This window comes from Rissa tridactyla, chromosome 3 (genome assembly GCF_028500815.1).
Source record: "Rissa tridactyla isolate bRisTri1 chromosome 3, bRisTri1.patW.cur.20221130, whole genome shotgun sequence".
NCBI classification, from domain to species: Eukaryota; Metazoa; Chordata; class Aves; order Charadriiformes; family Laridae; genus Rissa; species Rissa tridactyla.
The window spans coordinates 6,804,093-6,827,821 of record NC_071468.1 but is presented as its reverse complement, the minus strand read 5'-3'; the positions used below and the strand labels follow the sequence as shown (position 1 = coordinate 6,827,821).

Here is a 23,729-nt window from a genome sequence, read left to right as displayed (position 1 = left end):
ATAGTAAAAGCAAACTATCACAGGGACTAAAATCTAAGAGTCCTAGGGAAACTTCATAGTGTCATAATAGTTACAATAACATTCCATGCTGTCATTCAAATCAACTTAGTTGTGTCTGAGGTTATATTTTATGTTGCTTCTGCCAAAGGTGGGCTTCTGCTACATTTTCTTAAAGGCTGACATCAGAAACGTGTAAGAGGGTTTTCGCACATGGATATCTTAAAACTTAGTATGCAGGACTAGTTCCTACAGGTAACGCCATTACTGAGCCTGATCTGATGCTCCATCTATGCAGGCAAAGCAGAAAAGTCATTGTTGAGGTAGTCTGCTAATTGAAGCTTAAATATTTTTCAGGTGATTATGTGATCATTGACCATGGTGTGTGTGGATACAGTAAGGTGTCTTGTTTTTTTTTTTTTTTTAAAGATAGCTGTTGCTGATGATTTATAAATTTGCTGATGTGGCTACCTACTAGATGTGATCTGAGGTTTTGGGAGGTGAAATCTGCTTGTAATGCTATGAAAAACACAAATTTAAAAGCCAGGTCAGGTACTTGATTTAATGTACTGACCAGTCTGTATGTGTTACCATGAGTGTGCATAGTTTCCCCCAAAAAGATAGTTATCATTTGACAGAAGACAGCACAAGGACACCTGTATGCTCATTTCCAGGTGAGCCTTGCTGCTGTAGATTAAACTACTGCTTTTCAGTATTGCTGGTAAAATTTATACTTATGGCTAAAGGAATTTGATCTAGGTTGTCCTTCGTACAAGAACTGCTGGGTGTGTACTAGTATGGAAGCTCAGGGAATATTTCTGTTTCATGAGATGTACAAGATTTCCCCTGCTTCTGCATTCTATGTCACTGGCTTTATTATTCTGGTTTCAGACGCATTGTGAAGGAAGTTCTGGGAGTAGCAGAACTCTCTCATTTAACTATTTGCAAAGTTCGACAATGCTGCTTATAAAAACTGGTATCACAAAAGGGAAAGTGGATATCATTGTAAGTCTGCGCTAGCTAATTATTGAGATTACATTGATCACGAAAAACCTTATGCCCACACAAAATGTGCTTTATGACAAAATTCTTTTAAAGTACCAAGTATGCACACAGTTTCTTTCTCTTCCTGAGACACAATCGCAGTTGTGTTCATAGAAAGCTGTTTCTTTTAACTTCAGTCCCCAGGAATTTTTTCTGCAGTTTTCTTATCTGGCTTCTTGAGGTGAAACTTGAGAGATTGCGCAACCCGTCTGGCAGCCAGTCTGCTCCCATCTAGCAGCTTTTGAATCTGTTGGCCGATGTCAGCCGGATTTGACAGCTTGGTAGAGGTCTCGAAGATAATGAAGATGTGTTGTTCCGACAGAACGGGAGGATGTAAAAGAGTCTGCAGAGCTCTCCGGAACATGGGGGAGGCTTCAGCCCCTACCAGCTATTGGAGAATCCACCTAGGAATCTCCTCACAAACTGAGTCCAAAGGGCATCCCATTGCTGTTGTGCTGCTGGGTGTACAATGTGGAGTTGTTGACTTTTAGACTATATTAGTGTAAACATGGCTTCAGTCATTTAATTACTGGCTTGTAGCCACGTTGGTCAACAGCATGGGGTCACTTTGAGCTCCGGATATGCTGGACTATTGCCTTGCCATGAAGGCAACGGTAATTTTTATACAGTGTCATCATGTAGTACCGGTGACTCAAGCCACAGTGGATTCCCAAAGTCTTGTGATTAAATCAGATTGCTTGACTTGTTCTGGTTTTAGGTCTCAGCCAATATTATATTTAAACTACTTGTTATTGATGTTTGTGGAAAAAATTACTTTAACCCAAAAGGTAATGAAGATGTTTTTATATACAGACCACCAGATTTGTGTTTTTAACTGCACCTGGATATGGAATCACGTTTTAAAAAAATGTACTTTCTGCAAAATGATTCAAAAAGCATTGAAGGAAAAAAAACCAAACCAAAACAAACAGAAAACAAAACCAAACAAAAACCTCTGGATAGGAAAGAGAAATTGTGAGGTATTTGAGATTGCACCAACTTTACTTTTCCTGTGGTTACAGAAAGTAACAAAGTATTTCTTGTAGTAGGGTTTTTGTTTGACTTTAAGCATACTGTTGAATTGAATGTTCCCCTTTTAAGAGTTACTCAAAGGGAAGTGCTCTTGGTCTGTGTAATTCGGTGGGGCATCGGGGCAAACATACAGTTAGTGTGTTATCAAGCTACAAGAAAAAGTCAGGTTCTTTCTGTGGCACTCTTTGTGCCTGCTTTTCAGTTAAATCTACCTTGAATTCTTCTGGTCATTAGGCAACCCGTGTGCTTTCACTGTGTGACCCCAGAAATACCCCAGTAGTGAACAAGCAGAGTGATAAAATAGGAAATTTGTAACATTGTGCCTAAAATGTGAATATAAGAAGTAGCAGGCACTTTGATGAAAAGAAAAGCCATTAAGCACGGTTGAGTTGCTTTTACAAGTGCTGAGACTATGGTTTTGAGTAGTCGAAAAACAAAATCGCACATCTGCTCTTCAGTGTAATCATTTCCCAATAGACATTCCATTAGATGTCTACAGTTAGGTGAATTTCCAAGAGTATATTTTACAGACCGTCTTTCCATTTTGACACAGAGATGCTCCGCGGCCTTGTCCGCGCAGCCTCGGAAGTCTGCTGAAGTGTTCTTTTGAAGCACTGTTTGGGAAAACTGGTTGTACTTTCTGTCCTGTCCTTTTCGGTTTTCCCCTCCCACCCCCCAGATGAAACACACCTTTTTCTTCCTGTTCTCTTTTCAGAGTCATGTCTGACACGTGTTATGGTAATCAGAACTGATTCCCATAGTATCAATTTAATGGAAAACAATATCACGATTTTCTAATGGGATAAGCTATAATAAGTGCTCTAGTGTCTGAATAACGCAGAGGAGATTAATAAAAAGTCACTGTTAAAAATCTTAAGCATCCACTGAAGAGCCTTAGAGATGAATTTGGGAAAAAAACCAAACACATTTTGCATGTCTGTAATAGGGATTTTTCTAAAGCTTCCCTTGTTGATTTATAATTGAGGTGACAGTGCTTTTCCATGCTTTTCTCCCTTCTCTCTGTGGTAGCATCTTCACAAAATCTTGTGGAGGACTGGGTGTGTGACGTAATGATTGAGGGTCGTTGAAAGTTGCCTTGAAACCTGGAGGTACTGCTAACATTTGGTTGCCTGTAGTATGGTATTGACTGAATGCCCATGGAGGAGCAAAAACCGCTCTGGTCTTTTCTCTGAAAATAAGCAGGGAATATAAGGGAAGTAGGGGAAGAAACTTGACGTAGAGATATCTACACTGCAGCTTTTTCCGTGAAGCTGCCATGTTTTGATATAGCTGCTGAATCATCTTCAGTTTGGGGCAGTTTTTCATAACCCATGTGTCCCTTGTGATGAAATTATTAAAACTTTGCCCAAGTAAACCATTTATCAAATTATCCCATTACAAGACAAGTATACTGTCCCCTTGCGATTAATTACTAGATGACTAGCTGAATTTAGCCGTAGCAGAGGGTTAATAATAGCACTGGGCTGATGTATTTCCTGGGGTCTGTGCCAAGAAACTTGCCTGCTTGATCACTTTGTAGTTTGGTTAGGAGCCACGGGATCACGGGTTCTAAGTTTCCTTCCCTTGTGATGCTGGAACTCCACGTGGTGTATGAAAGAACAGGGAGAGCAGCCCAGAGGCTGACCCTAAACACTGCTGTGGGAGCAGATTGGGCTTCGGGGGAAGCAAGCTTGCTTAAATCATCAAAGCGTTAATTGTGGACTAGTTTTGGCAGCCGGCCCCTTTACGTTGCTTTGTGATGAGAGGGGTGGAACTTGCAGGGGCAGAGGCTTTGGTTAGTGGCTGGGGCTTGTCTCTGGGCTGAGATAGGGCTGGTGGTTCCTATGGGTGCTGGAGAAGCAGCTGGTTGCAGTAGGGTTCTCCTAGCCCTGAAGGTTCTTGGAAGGGTACCCAAAACTGCAGTGCAGCTGTTTACAGCCTGAACCTTTAATTAATGTGGAACTTGCAATCAAAACTTTTTGAAAGGGACTCAGCCCGTGCTGAACTGCATTAAATGAGTGCCTGGAAATAACTGGCATCATGCAAGCAATTGGTTTTTTATGAGATCCTCTCAAACTCTTTATGTGTACAATAAATTATATTCGGCTGTCTCATATTAAAATGAAGCTTTAACATTTGATTCCTGTTAGTTCTTTTCACTTCTCTCAGGTTGGCTTATTGATTCTGATCATAGTGTTCCTGTTTTAGGTTGTCTTCTCCCTATCCCTTCCCCTATGAAAACGCAAGATTTTATTTATGATTCTTTTTTATTGGCTAGTCCTTTACAAATTGTTGTGGTTTTGGTTTTTTTCCTCATTCTTTAATAACGTTTAGTAATATTATCAGTGTTATCACAAAAATTAATGACTGGAGGATTCTCAGAATTTTATGTAGCTCATATATGGGTGTTAGATTTTTGTAACAGAATGTAGACTTTTTGTAAACATTTTGTATCAGCTTTCCATTATTAAGTATCTTTTAGGTTTTGTAATATGGAGAGCTGGCTAGGTCTGGGGGGAAAAAGCACCAAAATATTTTGTTATTTCGCCTCATACACCTCAAGCATGAAGAAGTCTAGATAAAAAAGCAATAATTCTGGCCCAAACTTCTTCCTGCCTAGAGTCCTTCCATACTTCCTAGAGGAAGCAGGTTACAAATTATATTTGAAACAAATTTTCATAGTAAGATAGACCATTTAATTGGGCCACATTACTTATTATACCTTTGCTGAGCAAATCGTTACAGGCAGGTAGAGACTGTTGAGGAAGCAGGATGAATGGTAGCCATCCATTGCAGTAACAGGCTGCGTTACTGCAATGCCAAAGTCTATTTCCTACTAAAAAATACCATTGGAAACTCTTTCTCCATTTCCTTGTTTATTACGCATAGCTATATTTTAGTATTTCAGTCTCTTAACTGTAGACCTAGTAAAAGCTACTAAGGGTGACATGGAAATGACTAAAAGGTATCTCTTAAGGCATGCCTCTAACATTTTTCAATGGTAGATCTAAATTCAGTTGTATAATTAATGCTGTAATTATTACAATTATATATTTTGTTAGCTTAGAAAATAACTTAATGTGTTGATATTTAAATAAGCACTTTTATTTGCCTAATCTTTATTCATTAATGTAGATTTTTAAAAGGGGTTTGCTTTTCTTTAGAATTTCTGCTGGAAAACGGAATGTGAATAAAGGATAGCTGCACAGTCAACCGAGGAAGAAAATGTCACACTAAAATCCTGAACTTGGGTCTCCTGTTACTAGGACGAAGTTTCTCCTTTTTCATTTTTGGTTGGTGCAAGCGGGTATCTGGGAATCACTGAGATACCATGCAGCGTGGTAAAGCAGCACTTTATTGCCTTAAAGCCCTCTGCTTTCCTTTGCACCAGTAGGGCACGCCAGTTTATCTGGTGACTTAGCAGGTGGTTTTGGAACAGGCGTGTCTGTTAGCATTTGGGGAGTGAGGTTTTGTATAGTGTATATAGCAGTCTTCCTCTCCTGCCTTCTTTTTTTTTTTTTTCATGTACATGTTTTTAATAAATAGCACAGGAGATGTGCTCAAGGTTGTCATTCAAGAGCAGCCTGTATTACTCTTATGACTAACTATAATGAAATCCCATCTCTAGCAAGCAGGTTGAGATGTGCTGGTTTTAGATGCGAAGCTAATGATTTTTTTTATGATAGTTTTGAAAACGGTCAGAAAACAACTGATGTGAAATAGCTGTGCGTGCATGAAAACACTGCTGCGGAACTGGAGTTTTTTCTTCCTGGAATCCCTTGGTAGCAGAACCTCTCTCCTGCACTGCCATGGTCTGTCACAGCTCAAAAAATATGTTGGATACCTCATTTCTAAAAGAGTTTTAAAATACTGGGGTTTTGTGGTTTAAATATTTAGTCCCTGTTACCTAGGCTATATGGGTGAATGGGAACTGCTGGTACTCGGATGGTGGTAAGAGGCCAGGGCTTATCTTGGAACGTTCTGTTTCTCAGTTCCTTAGAGCCACATAATTGACTTCCCTGGGCTTTGGATCAGAGTGCTTCAAATTAGGAACAAACTGCTTAATTGACTTGCAGAGTCAAACTTCTGAAGCAGGTTTCCCTAAGCTGCCACTCTGTTTGTAGATGAAGGGATTTGGAGGCAAGCCCAAGTACTTCAAATGTATCCCAGAGCAATAAATAAATGTTGGTCACAACAATTAAAAAAGGAAATAAAAATGAATTCACTTGATAATTGACTGTGGCAAGCAACTTAGCGAGTGGAGATACGACTGTGGATTTTTGTGATATGTTTTATTTACAATACTCAAGTCTTGTTTTTCTTGCAGGGAAAAAGACCTAAATGCAAAGTTTATTATTTCAATGGAAAAAAATAAAACAACAATCACAAACTTAAAGGTGAGTAAACACAATTTAAAAAAGGAATTCCTAACAGAACAGCTGCCAAGATATGACTGGACAAAACAGCGGTGCGCACTGCGCTGTGGAGAACAGCCCTTAGTTTTTAAAATACAGTGTTGAAGTAATCCTTTGGGGAAACAGGTTAAGCTTGCCGTGGCTTTCTGAAAACCACTCTATAGACTGTATCTCACAGGTATTTTGATGGTTTATCACTCTGGTTATTAATTAGCTGGAAGATGAAAGCCAACAATAGAATAGAGGTACATGCCTGGTAGCTGTTAAACCTTTACTTCGTCTGTAGAAGTAGTTTTCTGAAATCCCCATGAAAATGAACCAAAACCAAAGTACCCATCCCTTTTTACAATATTTTGGTGGTAGATTTTAACATTTCTCTCAGCAAGAGAAACCATGCACAGCAAATAGGTTTTTCAAAGATAATTTCCAATGACAAATGTATGAAAAGTAATTTCATTGTGTAGTTTGTTTAGACTGCTTCAGATCCCAGTGAATATTGCTGAAATATAGTGCTAGCTGTCATGTCTTGTGCATGATGATAGCTTAAGCACCAGGTATGTAGCACCATTTAAATTACGACTCTGCATTGAAATGCTGTTCACAGTGCAAAAGTCTCTCTGGCTCCTATTAATTATAAGTATAGGATAATCCCTTATTATAATCTGAATTTCATATACAGGACTGATTTAACTAAACGTAAATATTGTGGCAAAAATGTACTGTGGGTGTTAGGAGCAGTAAGCTAAGATCCAAATAATTCCTTCTGTGCTGTCTTGTAATGTGACTATCCTTCTGGCTGAACGGTATATCTGTTGCTAATTTTTTCTCTGTTGGTGGAGTAATAGGCTAACCTGTCATTATAAATTCCTAAATGTGTATAGTGGTTTTTTTAAATTTGCATTCTGATTATTTATTCTAAAGTGTTTTTGATTACTTCGTCAGGATGTATTGTACCAGCTCTCTTTTTTTTTTTTTTTTTGCTTTTTTCTTTTAAAATAGGTGCCAGAGGGTGGTACTGGAGACACAGGACGAGAAAGAACCAAGACATTTACTTATGATTTTTCCTATTTCTCAGCAGACAGTAAAAGTCCCAGCTTTGTTTGTCAAGAAATGGTAGGATTTCTGAATGTGAATAATTGATTTCTTTTTTTTCCTTTTCTTTGGCTTGAAAGCGTTCTTTGAAACTTCTTTCCATTGAAAGTACTTCTTACGCAATTTAAAAATCCCCTAGGTACCTGAGAATTTGAATTTTGTTCTGTGGTTTTTTTTTTTTTTTTAACTTATCTAACATTGTTAAGTGCTGTGTTTTCTAGTACAGCAGGCTAAGTGCCTTCTTCCTAGTTCTCTTGCCTGATTTGTCTTGTGAGGTCAAGTTAGAAAACTTCTCTGAGCACTAAATTTGTTTTTGAAAAGCTTTTTTGAAAAAAAAAAAAAAAAAGACTTTTGAGAAACAAGCATATATCTCTAATTCATTTAGACACAAACATTCTTGTTATCTGGTTGAAGTGGGGTTTGTTTTTGTCCAAAAGTCTTGGTACATATTGAAGAAGATTATTCTTCCTCTTCCCTTGAGTATTCACTTAGGAAAGGACCAAACTGCCTTTCTTCCTGCACGCTCAGAACAGAAAATAAAACTCAGAGCTATAGGCATTTTTTAGATGAACAGATAGGCTCTCCCTGACCTCGCCTTTCATGTGAACATTGAACCTTTTTGCTATTTCACATTCCCAAATAAATTTATTAAGTAACATTCCAGTGTTTTGTGATTGCTCTCTTCTCGTTTGGTTTTGTGGAATTTGGGATGCGGTAAGATCGAAGTGATAGTATTTCTTTCCCATTAAAGCAATGCAAGGGTTTGCCGAATGTACTGTAAGCCAGTTGGATACGTACCTTTTTGGTGTGTACCTCATCTATTCTGAAACCACCAAAATCAGGGATATTGGCATGGCTAATCCTAAAAAGCTTCAGAATTAAAACTAACAGTAAGAAACAATAAGTTGAAGCCAAGTTGAAGTGGTAGGTCCTCTTTTTTTTTTTTTTTCTGAAAGCTTCTTTCTTTATTTTGCTGAGTTATTAGTTAGTGTTTAATCAAAACATTCGATCTTTTATATTCTTAAAATTTCTCGTTATGTCTTGATGGTGTTCTTTTTAAGTAACACAGTTTTTGCTATGTTCTGTGAAATATCAAGAAATATACATTTATTTGTGCATTGATGTAGAAATACCCTAATTACTTTAGCACTGTGTCAAATTAAAGAAGTCGAGTATTTGAGCACAATGATTGGAACCATAGTTTCTAGTGGATGTTTTTAAGCAGGTCAGTCAGTCCATATGGCCTTACTAGAACTTCAATGAACGCTTCAAGTTGAACATGCAGAGACTTATTTATTTATTTTAATTAAAGCAGCTTTAATCTTCTCTTTTTATGCTTTGGTTCTAACTGAAGCTTGAGATTTTTGGTTGTGGTTCTGCAGATGCGACAAAGGATTGCTTTAAGTTTGCTTATACAAATCAATTAGTGTCTCAGCTTAATATTACTTAGTTTCTTGAAAATGCATATAATTCTCAGTAATAACTGATTACCATATCCTCAGCTCTTCCTGATATAGAGGAGTACATCTCCATAAAAAAGTATTAATGATGTATCAATGCATATTTGGAAAAGTCTGCAAAATGTACTATAAAAGTTGTTATAGAAATTCTTTGTAAGCACTGATTGTGCCTTAGGTTTATGGGTATTTAATTCTTGGATCCTTTAGGTAGCTGTTTCTTTACCTGACTTTAGAGACTTCTGGAAAGCTGTGTTAGACAAGACCTCATTAGAAGAATCCCTGGAAGAGAAACCATCGTGTTGTTTGGCTGTTGCTGTTACAGTGCAGGTTTTTTCCAGAATCTGAATGTGCTGCAAAATACTGAAGTTAATTCTCATTAAGACAGCCATTTGCAAAGGAAACTTGAATTAATATAAATGGATATACAGGTTGTACCCTGCATTGATGTCCAGTTTCCACATATAAGTGATAAATTAAGTTTTCCTTGTTCTAAGTTTTCCCTTATTGGTGCCATTTTGCCTCTGTTTCAGAGCAGGTCAGGTTGTGGCAAGAGGAGGATAACTTGCCTGCATCAGGAGCTTAGAGAAATAAAGAAATTAAAATGCCCATATAGGGATCGCTGCAGCAGCCTCGAGCAATCTTTTTTTTTTTTTTAAAAAAGCTGTGAGCTTTATGGTTCATAGTAATAGATGCTAACAATAAATCTTAAACATGGCTTAGATGTCCATGTTCAATATTCTGCTATTACAGTGTCCCCCACAACCCCAGACTGTCTTCTTCACCCTTACTGTCAGGAATGCTGACTTCTCTTGCTCAGCCACAAAAATATTGTTGTCCCTGGCTCAAGTGTTGGTTTAATTACAATGCATGCAGCACATTGAAAACAAAAGGAGTTGTCAAACCATGGGAGTGCAATTTCCAAACAAATGCTGCACAAGCTATTGTTTTGCTTGTGTTATTCATTTCATATTTAATTGGAAGACTTTGTAGCTAAGCTCTTATCAAGTTGCTGCAGAATTTCCAGTTTACTGCACTAGTGGCACAGAAGAAGGGCATCTTTGATTCACATTCATCTTGCCATGGAATAAAATTCATCTTGATTGTTGGTAATGCGGTTGCCTAGTGCGCTTTGTTCATGATTGTTATATTTTTCCTTTTGAAAGGCAGAAAAATAATAAAGGGAAGTTTGTCTAATACTACATGCCCCATTAATATGCCTTATAGATGCAAAATGTGCTTTAGTATTCAAAAATTAGAGTGGGAGTGGCAATTTACCATCAAGCTACTTAGTTGGTATTCATGGATGAGAAACAAATAGAATTTTGATGAGTTTACTGCCCTTTTGTGATAAACCAGTGTCCCAGTCATTTGGTTCTGACAAAGTCCCATCCTAACGCTGTCTTTTCTTCTACCTGTGTGTTAAGCCTCTGTGCTCAGACAACACCGACTGTAGCTGTCCTATGCAAGCTATACACAAATTTTTAACAGGGAAAATGCAGTCAAAACCACAGTGCATAAAGACTTGGTCTGGATGGTGAGGTAAAAACGTGGACATAGGGAAATGGAAAAGTGGGAGAAAATAAAGGAGCAGTTACTCGGGAGGGAAAATTACATCAAGATGCTCCTTTTCAAATGACAAGTGAAAAGGAAATTGTGCTTTGGCTGATGTTTATACTTTTCTTCCTTGAGAAGTATAACAGGTTACAGCATTGTAACTCCTTTGCTCAAGGGAAGGTCAAGTTAAGTATTCCAAAGGTACACTTGCAACTGAGCATTAATGATTAAAGAAATTACCCAACACTCCTCCAGGGGGAGGAGTAGCATGATTATACTGTGTGTGTGCGCCATTCATTATTAATAATGATTTTTACACCTTGATTAATTTAAACCACATATACCGTGGACTAGTAGCCAAATTAGGTGAAGCATTTATGAGATTTTTTTTTTTTTTTCTGAAAATCATGTCTGGATCAGGAGACCCAGATGAATATTTTCATTGAGAGAATAGGTGCACCAAGTATTACTCCTTGCCCGGTGGGCCAGTGGGTGTATGGATGGAAATGAGGGGTAATGATAATGAAATGTGAGGAGTCTGGGTGGGATACTGGAGCCAGTATTGCAGAGAAAGGTGGTGAAGGCATCTCGTGAGAGATGAAGTTACTAGGTGAGAACAGATTCGAAATTATGGAGTGTGGAGGAGGGATCATTACCAGTTTGTAAATGTTGAGGGCAAAAGAGAAGGGGCTAGCTGAGGAAAGAAGGTCACTTGCCATATAGAAAACAAGTTTCCATGTTTGCCAGCCTAAAAAGTAATAGTATGTAAAAGCCAGTTAGGGAGGAAATATGTTGAAAATAATGGCTCGTTCTCTGACACTTGGTTAAAGCAAAAAAACCAAAACCAACCAACCAAACCCCTCCAAAAACACAAACCGAGAACCTGATGGGATCACTGAAACATTTCCGTTTGAGAAGGGGCTGGATGTTGGCAGAACGTGGTGAGTTGGCAAAGATACAAAAAGTGAGCAGATATTAACAGTAAGGGAAAGTGAATGAAATAGCTGAGATTAGCTGAAAGAAATTGTAGCTATAGAAAGAAGGGAGTGTTTTGGTTATTTTTTTTATATATTTCTGCATGTCGGGTAGATCTCTCACAGAAAAAGAAGTAGAAAATATATTGTTGTCAGTGCTGTAAACTACAGTAGTAAAATTTAGTACTAAATGTCATCGGTTGATGCCTAGCTTATACTTTGGTAGTTTATTGTTGTAACATTTGCCATGCTGGACTGATGACAAATTTTTTTCCCCAAGCTTCTGTTGTCCTAAAAAACTTCCTTTGTTTTTAGGTTTTCAAAAATCTTGGTACAGATGTGCTTAAATCTGCTTTTGAAGGTTATAATGCTTGTGTTTTTGCATATGGACAGACTGGATCTGGGAAGTCCTACACCATGATGGGAAATGCGGTATGTTGCATTTTGCAAATGTGCATTTTATTCTGTAGCAATGCATTGAAAGTTTGCTATTGCAAAAGAATGTTTTTATGGAATTATTATTGGTGATCCTGTCTGTATGTGACTGACCCCCCCATGTATCATATCTTCTATTAGTAATTGGAGGTTTTAGAAGCTTTTTCTTTTATACGTAGATATTTACAGTTGGAAGAAATGTCTCTAAGTGATACTATGTTATGTTGGACAAAAAGCAATAATTTTTGTTCAGTTACAAAACCAAAAATTTCAAGTGTTACCTACGATTTTCTATGCCCAACTCGAGACAAAAAAGAAGATACTGATTATGAGAACGTGAATGATCGGCTCTTTCTGAAGAGATCTGTTTTCTACGCCTCTTTTGAAGGGTCAGGAGATTAAAATAGGTCCTTCACCCCTGTTTAGGGAAGGCTATCAAGTGAGGAGTAGAAACTGGGGATGAAAGTTGCTAAATTTAAGTTTCAGCAAACTGTTATGAGATGATACGGTAACTTTAATTTTAAGGATTAAGTCCTGTTGAGCGCTGCAGTGAAGACCATGGAAAAGGAAGGTACGGTAGGAGGGACATTTGGCGGTTTGTGAATGAAGGGCTTTCTTGCAGTTGTTTCCACGACTTCCCAAGGACAGAAAGAACTCACTGAATTGTTGGGAGTGGAGCAGTTTAAAATGGCAGACTGATGAAGCCCGTTTTGCTTCTACAGGTTTCATTCCCCTTTAATCCTTGGGGGAAAAAAATACAGCATGTCTTCTCCCAGCAGAATTGAACAGGGGAATATTGCTACTCGTCCTTCCTCAGATAGATCACTCTTTTGAAATGTAAGATTGGCCACTTTGTACCTCCCTTAGCTTAGGAGAGTAAATTAGCTGTAATTCTTTTTCTTTCAGTTGTCACAGAATAAGTAGGTTTATATTTAACTTCGATATGGTAAGCAGAATAGACTTTTGTAACCAGAAAAGATCTTATGACCTAGATGTGGATTTCTATTTCAGAAATTTATAAAAGTGACATTTTTATGAGACTGCCTCACTATATGTAATGACGGTAATCATCAAGACATTTTGCAAATGAATAGGTGCTGAAGTTTGTTTGACACTATTCAATAATAAAGGTCTAATCTTCTTGCCATGATACATAAATACTTTAATCTGGCTTTGTACAGAACGTGTATAAAATATACTCAGCTGCCAAGTTAAATGCTTGAAAATTGATGGCCCTGTCAGAGAGACTACAGTGCTATAAGAAAACTTGAATTGGAAATAAATTTTCTTTTTTCCTTACTTCTCCTTAAAAAGTATGAATTCTGTTTTCATTTTGCTTTCAATATCTGCTGCTCTTGGCTCTGGAAGGCTTCTTCTGCAATACTGTGGGCAGCAATCATTTCAAGAAATATGTGGACCAGTTAGACTCAGTCTTGAGCAGAGATACTGAAATGATCAGAGATCTATAAAATATGATCTATCAGGAAAATCAGACTTGCGTACGCAGAGAAAGGAAGACTGAAGGAAAAAAAGTATTCCCTTCTTTTCTGCAGCAGCCTTTCACGTCTTGGAAGAATGTGTTTCCTATGCCCAAGGTAGATGGGTAAGAAACAGTACATTTAAATTGCAATAATGAGTTTTCTGGCTAGATAGCACAGAAGGAAGACAGGCTTTTAATGAGAACATTAAGTTCTGAATGAACTACCTCTTTTGGTTCTGCAGATTTCCATGACTGGAAACTCTGTAACTCAGAAAAAAACCTGTCACAGGTGTGGTTGATCCTGCCCTGGAGCTGTAAGGAGTGAAAAGAGAGAAAATGTTTAAATATAGTTTCTAATAAACAGTGTACATTCTGTAAGATGTATATTTTACTGATGAAATACGCTGGCAACTGTGTGTTCTTCCTCTCTCATCACTATATTGCTATGGTTGAAGTTACTCAATTAGAGCTAGTATTTCCCATTTTAAGACTCCCTTCGCTGTTGCAAAATTATGTCAGACACTAATGTCTTGCCTAAAACTTTGTGATGGATCTTTCATGTTTTTTTCCTTAAGCTTTAATTAAAACTATTCAGGTGTTTCCAAGCATGAGATGAAAGAAAAGTCTCACTTTTTCATCTTTCTGTGTTTTTTTTTTTTTTTTCTAAAGTAATAAAAAAAATATGAAGGGGAGATTCCAACACTGAACCCTGAAACTTTATCTGGAGTAGAGATTGATACATGTTGGAAAAGGCTGCTCCTTTGTTAGCAAAGGCAACTGTCTCAAAAAAACCCTACTAAGCTGCATGTTTCTGCCTTTTTCTAGGGGTGGGGTTTTTTTTTTAATTTTTTTATTTTATTTTATTATTTTTTAAAGCAAGGTGCAGCCAGGTGAAGGGCTAGGTATGATGGAAGGAGAGAACAGATTATTATTTCAAAGAACGAAGCCTGGTTTGAGAAGGACAGAGAGAGGCTGTGATTAAGAGGAGGAAGAAACTGGAAAGGGGCAAAATGGAGGGATAGAGTATGATTACGAAAAAAAAAAAGGGGACTGGATGATGAATCAGGAATTCTATCTGGGCAAAGGAAAGAGGAAGAGGAGCTCAGAGATGCCACCTGGAAGAAGACTGTTGGGCCAGAGAATGCAGTGGGAAGCTGAAGAATGAGGACAGAGGGGACTAGCACAGGAACAGACTGGAGTTGGCTTGGGCAAAAAGGGTGAGATTTTATGTGGGAGTTTGAGTAGAAGAGAAATCTTTGTCCATGGAGCACTCACCCTGCCAGAGCCTGATGCAGAGTAGTGCACCATCTTCACGTTTTCCTTTGCTGCCGGATATCTGTAGAATCCCACCAGGGAAGCTCGCTTGGGTGCCTGGAGTGCCTGGGCTTTGCTCATGTTGGATGTTGGGTCTGGTTTGTCCTAAGATGCCTCCTGCTTAATTACAAGGCCCCTAACGCTAAGCAAGAACATTTCTTGCCTCAGCGGTGCGTAGAATTAGAATTAGTCCATCACATCAAATCTCTTAGGCATTTTTGTATGGGAGGCAAATTATAGCTGACAGACTGTTTTGTAGAGCCACTTCTGAGTTTGCAGCTCTGAGCCCAAAGCTCATCTGTATGTATGTGTTCCTCTCCCTTTATTCCTGGGAGGCACATTCACTCATTTCAGCTCTGAAGGAGTGTTAGCTGCTGTCCTCCTGCAGTCGTGGGGAGGAGCTGTGCTCAGCAGGTAGTTGGTCATTTAGCTAATCAGTCTCGGTGGGAATGGGGCAGCTGGGCGCAAGCAGCCCCTTGGCAGTTGGGACCAGAGCTGCACGGCGCGCTCCTGCTCCTCTCTGCTGCTGGGGAAGACCCTGGCTTTGACTCACTGCCCGCCTGCTTGGCTGGAAAGGGGTCTCCCTGGAGCAAGGGGAGGAGGAGAGCTGCATGCTAAGTCTCTGGGTATCTCAGTGGTATTAGCTGCTGCCTTGCAGTCTGACGCGTGTTTGACATCAGTGGCGGAGCAGCAGCCTCCCTGGGATGAGGCTCAATTCTTGAGTGCCAGCTTAACTGAGAAGATGATATGCTGCTGGCTGCTGCGTTAGCTGGGGTGGCAATGACCCTGTAATGGATAGTTGCAGCCCTGCTAGTACACCGTGTCTGTAGGGATCTGTGAGAAGGAGTATGTTTTTTTTTCAGTTGGCTTTATTAAACCGACCGAGCACTTTATGCATAAAAACTCTTTAACCGCAGAAGCAAGCGTTCAGAAGTTAAATATCAAATTTAATTTGGCTGCGTTGTGGGATACAGTGAACGTAGTTTGAATTTTTGATTTATCCAGAGGACCTGCTGCATCTTTCAAGACATGTGAGCTTGGGACTCGGGGTTTGAGCGATGGATGCACGTATATGGCTCTTGTCCCATTCTCTGCAGATGTTGCCAAATCCATAGTAAAATGAGGTAGAAGGAGAAGTTATAAAAGGTAATATTGAGATAAGGCAGTTCGTATCTTGCTCTGGGGAGCCGGTTTCTGCCTTAAGCAGTTGGGGTTCTTTGAACTAAGTGAGAGGGGTGAAATGTATCCCAACAGCAAAGAATTGCAGCTAGTATATACATTCCAACGCACACACGAGGATTACCGTGGCAAGATGAGTGCAGGTAAATAAATGGCAAGAGAGTATTCGCTGAAAAGTTTTCATGTTTCTCCTTTTCTGGATTTGGAACTCTTAACTAACTCTTAGTGGTCTTGGGTTCTATTTTTCAAAATTAATTGTGCATGCATATATAGCCTTGGAAATAAGAATTGTTGTTATTGCAGGGTGACGCAGGTTTAATACCTCGAATTTGTGAAGGATTATTCAGCAAAATCAGTGAAAAAACAAAGCGGAATGAGGCATCCTTTCGAACAGAAGTCAGGTAGGTCTTGACGTGTTAATAGTTTGCTGGTTATCAAACTTGTTTCAGTTACAACCACCCCGTTTCGCTTATCTCTGAGGGAAGTGTGTATTTTTCAAATAACTTTCCATGCTTGGCCTCAGTCCTATAATTGATTTTTGTTGGCAGTCGTAGTCCAAATGCGCAATACTTCTAACTTCAATCCAACAGCTGTGCGTTTTGCTTTATTTAAATGATAGTGAAAATGCCTTTGGTACTAGACAGCGTCTTCCTTATTTTTACCCTTTATTTCAAGCTGACGTTGGGAGATCTTGATCTTGCTAATGTCTGCTTCCTTTCTACTTCATGCTTTTTTGGCTTTTTGCCTTATGATGCGAGTACACTGTAGTCATTACTATCTTAAGCCAACTTTGGATCCATTTGCTTCTCCAGGCGTCTTGCTTTCAAACACAGTGCTAACACGACTTTCCTTTTTTTTTTTAAAGACTCTGGAATCAGTCACTGCTTTTCTAATCTTTTTTCTTTCTTTCAGTTATCTGGAAATTTATAATGAACGTGTGAGAGATCTTCTCAGACGGAAGTCGTCAAAAACTACTAATTTACGGATACGAGAACATCCAAAAGAAGGGCCATATGTTGAGGGTAAAAACACTTCCAGTGTTTTGCACTGGATATTTTATTACCTTTATGTATTCCAAAATGTCCTGTGTAATTTGCATAGGGCATTTTTATCTTTTAAAATATAAATGATGAGGGATGCAGTGCATTCCTTTGATATAAAAACATGAAAGAATAGCCTCTCATTTTGTATCTCCACTCTCTTTCCCAATTCTAAGATGATTATACGAATACAGTTTTTTACCTGTAAATTTATAACACATTTGTGAATAATGTTAAGAATGGTTTTACGAATTTGTTGACTATAACTTATAAATCTTGAGTGTTTAGATGGAAAGAACCTATTAGGATCTAATTGTCTTGTTCTGCCCTCTACCAGGGAAGGTTCATGTCTCTTGGGGCATTATGCTTATGTTATTGCACTAAATACTTTAGTAATGCATATTTTTTCTTAATTTACTGTAAATGTGTAAGTTCTCCATTGCTCACGTGAGGCCTCATTCCTTTACTTAAGTGATAAACAAGTATGGCAATAAACACTAATTGCTGCAATACTTTGCAGCGGTGAGAGTAACGTGAATCTTTTTGTAAAGAAAATCAAGTGCACATACGAGCATACTGTAACACTCTGCTTTTCTTCAGATTTGTCTAAACATTTAGTGCAGAATTATACTGATGTAGAGGAACTTATGGACGCAGGAAACATAAATAGAACGACGGCTGCAACTGGAATGAATGATGTCAGTAGCAGGTCGCATGCCATTTTCACGATCAACTTCACTCAGGTAACAAAACAACCCCCCCGAGCACATTGTCTGAGGCTTCAGCCAGAGCTGAACAGGGGCTACCTTTTACGCTCTGATGTTACCCAAAGTTTATGACAAAACTTGTCTCCATGGCGCAAATCGTAGAGCGTAGAAATGTTTTCTGTGTGTTTTCCTGCTGACTCTTCATCTGTTACTGGTGGAAACCTATTTATATTCCTTGATTTACTGATGGAATAATGGAGAGATTTCACACATTTTCTCAGAGCATAGTGATCTTTTTGTTTATATGTAGTAAACTCCATTTCTAATGACTCCTGCTCTGCATTGTTGTTTTCGGGGAACTTTTTAGACAGTCCGTGGATAACCTGCTAGATGAAGAGAAGGTAGCGTAGAGGAGACTCACTCCACTGACAGAACTTTGCATGTATCCCCCCAAAACCACGCAGACGCAAAATCTTGTGCTCCAGCTGTTCACTACTGATGAATTGCTCATCGCAAAGCTTTCAGAAGAGGATGAGAGTCAGGCAGCAAAAGGTCTTGCTCTGCTGTTGTACTGTAAAAGTAGAAGGAAGTTTGAAATAGGGCAATCTGAGTTGACTTATGTGAATTAAGATAAAAATTGGGAGGAATCCTCACTTAAAATCATGGAATAAAGTTGCAATTGATACTTACTTGAACTTGGAGGCAGGGGGAGAAGCTAAGTGTAAATATGTCTGTGTATGCTGTGACTTTAAATGTTGAAAGCCTAGTAAAATGAATGCAGCATATGTTCACTGTGCATCATGTAAATACCAATTCACATTAGTCAGTGCGTGTGCATAAATGGCGAGGAAGTTGTAAGGGCTACAATTTAAAGAAGGTAAGTACTTGAGGGGAAGTTATACAGCAATTCATGATCAAATGCTTTTCTGTGGCACCTCTAATACACCTGTCTTCTGAACCTCTGCTAGCGTAAACGGGTTAAATGCAGTCATGACATGAAAAAGGCCACTAAGTTCGATTCAGTAAAATTTCTGAATTTGGTAGCTTAACATTCTTTCGTTTCGGTTGTTTTTTCTCCCCTGTAGGCTAAATTTGATTCTGAAATGCCTTGTGAGACTGTTAGCAAGATTCATTTGGTAGATCTTGCTGGAAGTGAGAGAGCAGATGCCACTGGTGCCACAGGGGTTAGATTAAAGGAAGGAGGGAATATTAACAAATCTCTAGTTACTCTGGGAAATGTCATTTCTGCCTTAGGTAAGTCTCTGGTTTTTGTGCTTGTCTCTTTTGGGTTGTTGGTTTGGTTTTTTTTTTTTTAATCATTAAATAGCTGTCTGTTTGTTTACTTACGCTTCTGTTCATTTTTACTTATACAAATAGTGGCCTAACACATACCATTTTTGAAAATGAATGAAAATACATAATTGCTATTTTTTTTTCCTACCTCCACATCACAGCTGATTTATCTCAGGATGCCACAAATCCTCTTTCAAAGAAGAAACAAGTATTTGTGCCTTACAGGGACTCTGTGTTGACTTGGCTGTTAAAAGATAGCCTAGGAGGAAACTCTAAAACTATAATGATTGCCAGTAAGTGTTTTTAAATTACTTTTTTTGCATCCTGAACTGTTCATCCGTAATAGAAATGGCTGTAAATTAGATTCCAGGTGCTTTGTTAAAGTAGAATATTGTTTACACTTATTAATTTCTTTCTTTCAGAATTTTCTAGTAACACGCTGCCTTTACTTACACCCTGCAGAACATCTCTTCCAGCAGTAGAACTATTTAGGGCCTCACTGTGTATATGGGGAGAGTCTAGTTGTTTATGACGTTAGTAAACAATAGCAGGTATGCCTCCAGAATTTGAGAGCTTCATTTTCGTATGTTTGGGTGCATGGATCCCTGACTGGAATACTTGGTCACAAATGTAACAAGGCGTCCAGATTGTGTATGTACAGTCACTAGGCATTTGTTTGCATAAGTAAGGGTCATCCAAATGTACGTGCCAAATTGCTTACATTTGCTCTGACATCTACCTCACCGCTGTGATTCTTTGACACGTGTGCAGTGTAATGGTTCGCTAATCTGACCAGTTAAACTTCAAGTAATAGTTCCTGGTTATTCTTGAGGTTTATTTACGTTCCTGACAGCTCTGTTACTCATGGTAAATGCTCAAACCTGGACTTAGATAAAGTCTTCTACTTCTCTCCCCTTACACCTCTCCTCCCCAGGTTGTAGACTTTGATCACAAGTACATAAAATATTCCAGCTTTGTGCATCTAGTCAATACTGATGTGTGAATCAGTTTGCATTTCCAAAACTGTGTTGTTTTTGTTGCATTAGTAGCGGAAACAACCTGGTCTCTTTTGACACTCAGTGGGTGAGACTGTCATTTTGATTTAACCTACTTTTTGAATGCATGCAACGTTTTAACTTTTTTGTCTAAATTCAATTATTTATGATCAGTCATCATGTAAACTTTTCTTACAGCTTCCTTTTTACCTGTAGAAAGCTCTGTAAGGATCGCTTGGTTTAAAAACCTGCTGATGGCATATGTATTGCAGATTTTTCTTTTTCAACAAGTTGGAATGGGAATTCCATTCCCAAAAAAACCTACGTGAGGACAGAGGGGGGATTTTGCATGTTGGAGATGTAAGGTGTGAAGAGAAGAGCAGCTCTGAAATTTCTCTTGCTCTTTCCTGCCTAGATGAAATGCAGTCTGTCTTGGGAATGGTGGGAGAGCAGAATCGAGGGAATAAAATGAATTGGGTCAAATTCTGGTTCTTCACTCGCTTTGCTGTAGTCACATTCTCTGGATAGCAGTTCCTTTACTGCATGACTTTGGGGTTGTTTTTGGAATCCGTGCCACTTTCTTTCCTCAGGCTGATCATAGTAGTACCAAAAGAGGATTTTGGACTAGACTTTGCTTTGTTTTCCTGGGTGTTTAGGTACCACTCTGCTGGCATCTTTCTTTTTGGTGTTTTCTTTCAGTTACATGGCTGAGTAAGTTGGGGTTTCTTTTGACAGAAGGATAGGGATGAGAAGTTTTACAAACACAGTGAGCTTTCAGTGCCTATACTAATGATTACAGTGCACAGCTGCTTCTTCAACTACTTCCTCATCTATTAACGATGCTTCTGCTCGGCAGAGCCCTGATGGTTGATCTTTTCTCCAACAGTAACTCTACTGGTAATGTGGCTGAATGGCCTAACACAACCTGACAAGCTGTCCAGATACATTTGGCCTGCCTTTTCTGTAACTAAACACAAAAAAAAGCAGGAAGATCATCTGTAGGAAAGGTTCTTATGATGAATCAGAATTGGATGTATTTTTATATTTCTATAGTGTATTGTAACATCCTTCCAGAAAAAGAATAATTGAGTAGTGGAGAGGAGACAGTAGATAAAGCAGGGAAGTGATAGTGTGAGCTAGAGGAAGTATGGTCTGTTGCCAAGTGTATCTCCCCTAATTCAGGGAGTCTCTACCACAAAAAGTGTATTTGTTACTACGAGGAAGGGCAGAATACTTTGGTTACTTGATTATTTTTACAGGTGTTTTCACTGTTTGATTCTCTGGGTCTCTTGTTCCGTTTCATTATTAAGGTTTCTGGTCCCTCATAATTTCTGCATGGTGTTCTCTTCTGTGTTTTTACTCATCTATTTGAATGCAGTAATTATCTCTTTAGTTGGGAACATCTTGTGTATTGTTAGGAAAATTAATTGAAGGATAGCATTAGCAGTTTCGTTTAAACTCCATTGTTTTTCCTGGTTAAGTTGCCTATAAAAATAATACTGTTTTTTCTTGATGCATGAGATGAGTAACAGTTCTGTGTGCTGCCAGATGCCTGCAGCTCGGCAGAACGGCTAGGTTTGTAAATTATAGAAGCTCTTCTCATGTTTTTGTTTTCATGGCTGCTTTTGCTTGAATGCTGTTTAATTTCCCTTCAAAACTTGGACTAAACCTACTGTGTTTTTATCTGAAATGACTTTCCCCTCCAATGATTATATTGATACCTACAAAATACTCACCGTTTTCCCCACTGTTCTTGTGTAAAAAAAAAAAAAAAAAAAAAAATTTCAAGAAAGCCTGTAAAGTATTCATATAGGATGTTTATGCTTACCAGAGAAATGTAAATGTTAAATAGATTGGCACCAAGATTTCTTTACAGTGCTTGATTGTTGGACTTGATTATTCTAACACACTATTCTAATATAGTGTTTACTTAAACAAAGTTATAGTGACATGAAAGCAGTGGAGCTAGGTGAAGGGTTGGAACAAATTGTAGCCATACTGGTTAATCATATGTTTCTGTCTCTTCATCCATATTAAGTTCATCTGTCTTCTAAAGTATAAACTAACTTTACTAAATGAAACATATGGTACTGGATAAACTGTTTCTGACTTCATCTCCTTAGCTATTTCACCTGCTGATGTCAATTATGGAGAAACTTTAAGTACACTTCGCTATGCAAATAGAGCCAAAAACATCATCAACAAGCCTACTATTAATGAGGATCCTAACGTCAAACTGATCCGTGAGCTGAGAGCTGAAATAGCCCGATTAAAAGCCCTGCTTGCTCAAGGGAATCAGGTTAGCTTTACTTGAAATTTATGTGTAATTTTCCTTGAGTTATAACATCTATTTCTAGAATGTAATGAGATAATTATCTTTCATTATATTGATTTGAGTAAACAAGCTCTATGAGGCTATGAATGAATATTATTTTCCTGATTGAATCAGTTTCCATATGGCCAGTAGATTACCCCTTTTAACATAAGGGGGAAAAATTGTCATCCCAAAGCCTTTAGCTTTCTCTTAATATAATCAGAGCTTGATTGCAGTGTGCTGTGGAACAGTCGCCACAGCATAAGGAGGTTGAGCAGTACCATATTTCCTGGGTCTAGCCTGGTAGATTGAAGAGGTGTACTTCATCTAGTACCTTAAAAGTAGTAGAAGATAAAGTATTTAAGATGCGTAAATATAAAAAGTAGGAGTATGGATGGGTTTGAAGAACAAATTTTATTTGTGTTTGGCTGCACAGTATATTAGAAAGCATGTAACGTGCTCAATATGTGAAAGTATTTTCAGTGGTGGTGTAAGAAAACGTGTCATGCTATACTACTTTTGCATGATTGTCTTTCTTACTCTTCTGTCAGTATTAGCCACTATAAACATTTTACTGCTCAAGCTCAGTTAGCCTTAATTTATCCTCTGTTTCCAGGATGGTGAAACCAAGCTAACAATAAGAAATATGCAATTGGCTCAGGCCAGTCCTCTCTTCTAAATAATGTCACTCAGGACTGCTAGATTTCATGCTTGAGCAAATACTGTTTGGAAGTATCTGAAATGATACTTCAGATTTACTTCTAGAACTATCTAATTTTATTTGACGTAGGCTGTGCAATCTGAAATGTCAGTTCAGCATAGACTGTTTTTAATGGAAGGCTAGACTTGATGCTATAAAACATTTGCTGAAAAAGGAGATGGGACCACAGTTGGAAGCAGTAATAGGTATTGTGGATGATTGAAGTGGAGGGCTCTGCTTTGTTAAAAACAATTAGAAAATTCTTTATGGGGTTGAATTACTATATTATACTTGGGTTTCTCCCCTATTCTTTAGGAGGAGAAAATTAATTTATTTTCAAAATATGGTTTGATTTAGAGTTAGCAAAGTTAGATGTAACTTGGACCCCTTTGAAGATCTAATGCTTTGACCTAGTTCCAAGCTGTAAAACAATGGATATCACAAAATAAATCTGTTTCAGTTGTAGGATGTGATAGATGTCTGTGTGGGAGACAATAGAGAACCTGCTTATGTTAATTGAATTTGTGATGGTTGGTAAAACAGCAGGTAGTGTTATGTATGCACAGTAGAATATAAATCTCTGTATAATTTCTTTTGTGGTTTTCCTTTATATTCCCAGAATATACTGTGTTGCAAATGCTTATGTAGATCACTGAAGATACTGGTTACCAAAATATAGTACTGGATTCAGTGTAGGAGGTCAC

At 38.3% G+C, this 23,729-nt stretch overlaps 1 protein-coding gene across 10 annotated transcripts in view; it reads left to right on the top strand.

Moving 5' to 3' along the window:
* The window catches only part of KIF16B (kinesin family member 16B), a 140,411-nt gene that overhangs the window by 9,499 nt on the left and 107,183 nt on the right, over window positions 1-23,729 (top strand). For all 10 annotated transcript variants that reach the window (XM_054194584.1, XM_054194585.1, XM_054194586.1 and 7 more), the window contains exons 2-10: window positions 6,401-6,470; window positions 7,488-7,601; window positions 11,884-12,000; window positions 16,280-16,377; window positions 16,889-16,998; window positions 17,617-17,759; window positions 18,809-18,977; window positions 19,178-19,309; window positions 22,135-22,310. In XM_054194584.1, the coding sequence (XP_054050559.1) occupies window positions 6,401-6,470; window positions 7,488-7,601; window positions 11,884-12,000; window positions 16,280-16,377; window positions 16,889-16,998; window positions 17,617-17,759; window positions 18,809-18,977; window positions 19,178-19,309; window positions 22,135-22,310 (1,129 nt within the window). The remainder of the gene's footprint in view (window positions 1-6,400; window positions 6,471-7,487; window positions 7,602-11,883; window positions 12,001-16,279; window positions 16,378-16,888; window positions 16,999-17,616; window positions 17,760-18,808; window positions 18,978-19,177; window positions 19,310-22,134; window positions 22,311-23,729) is intronic.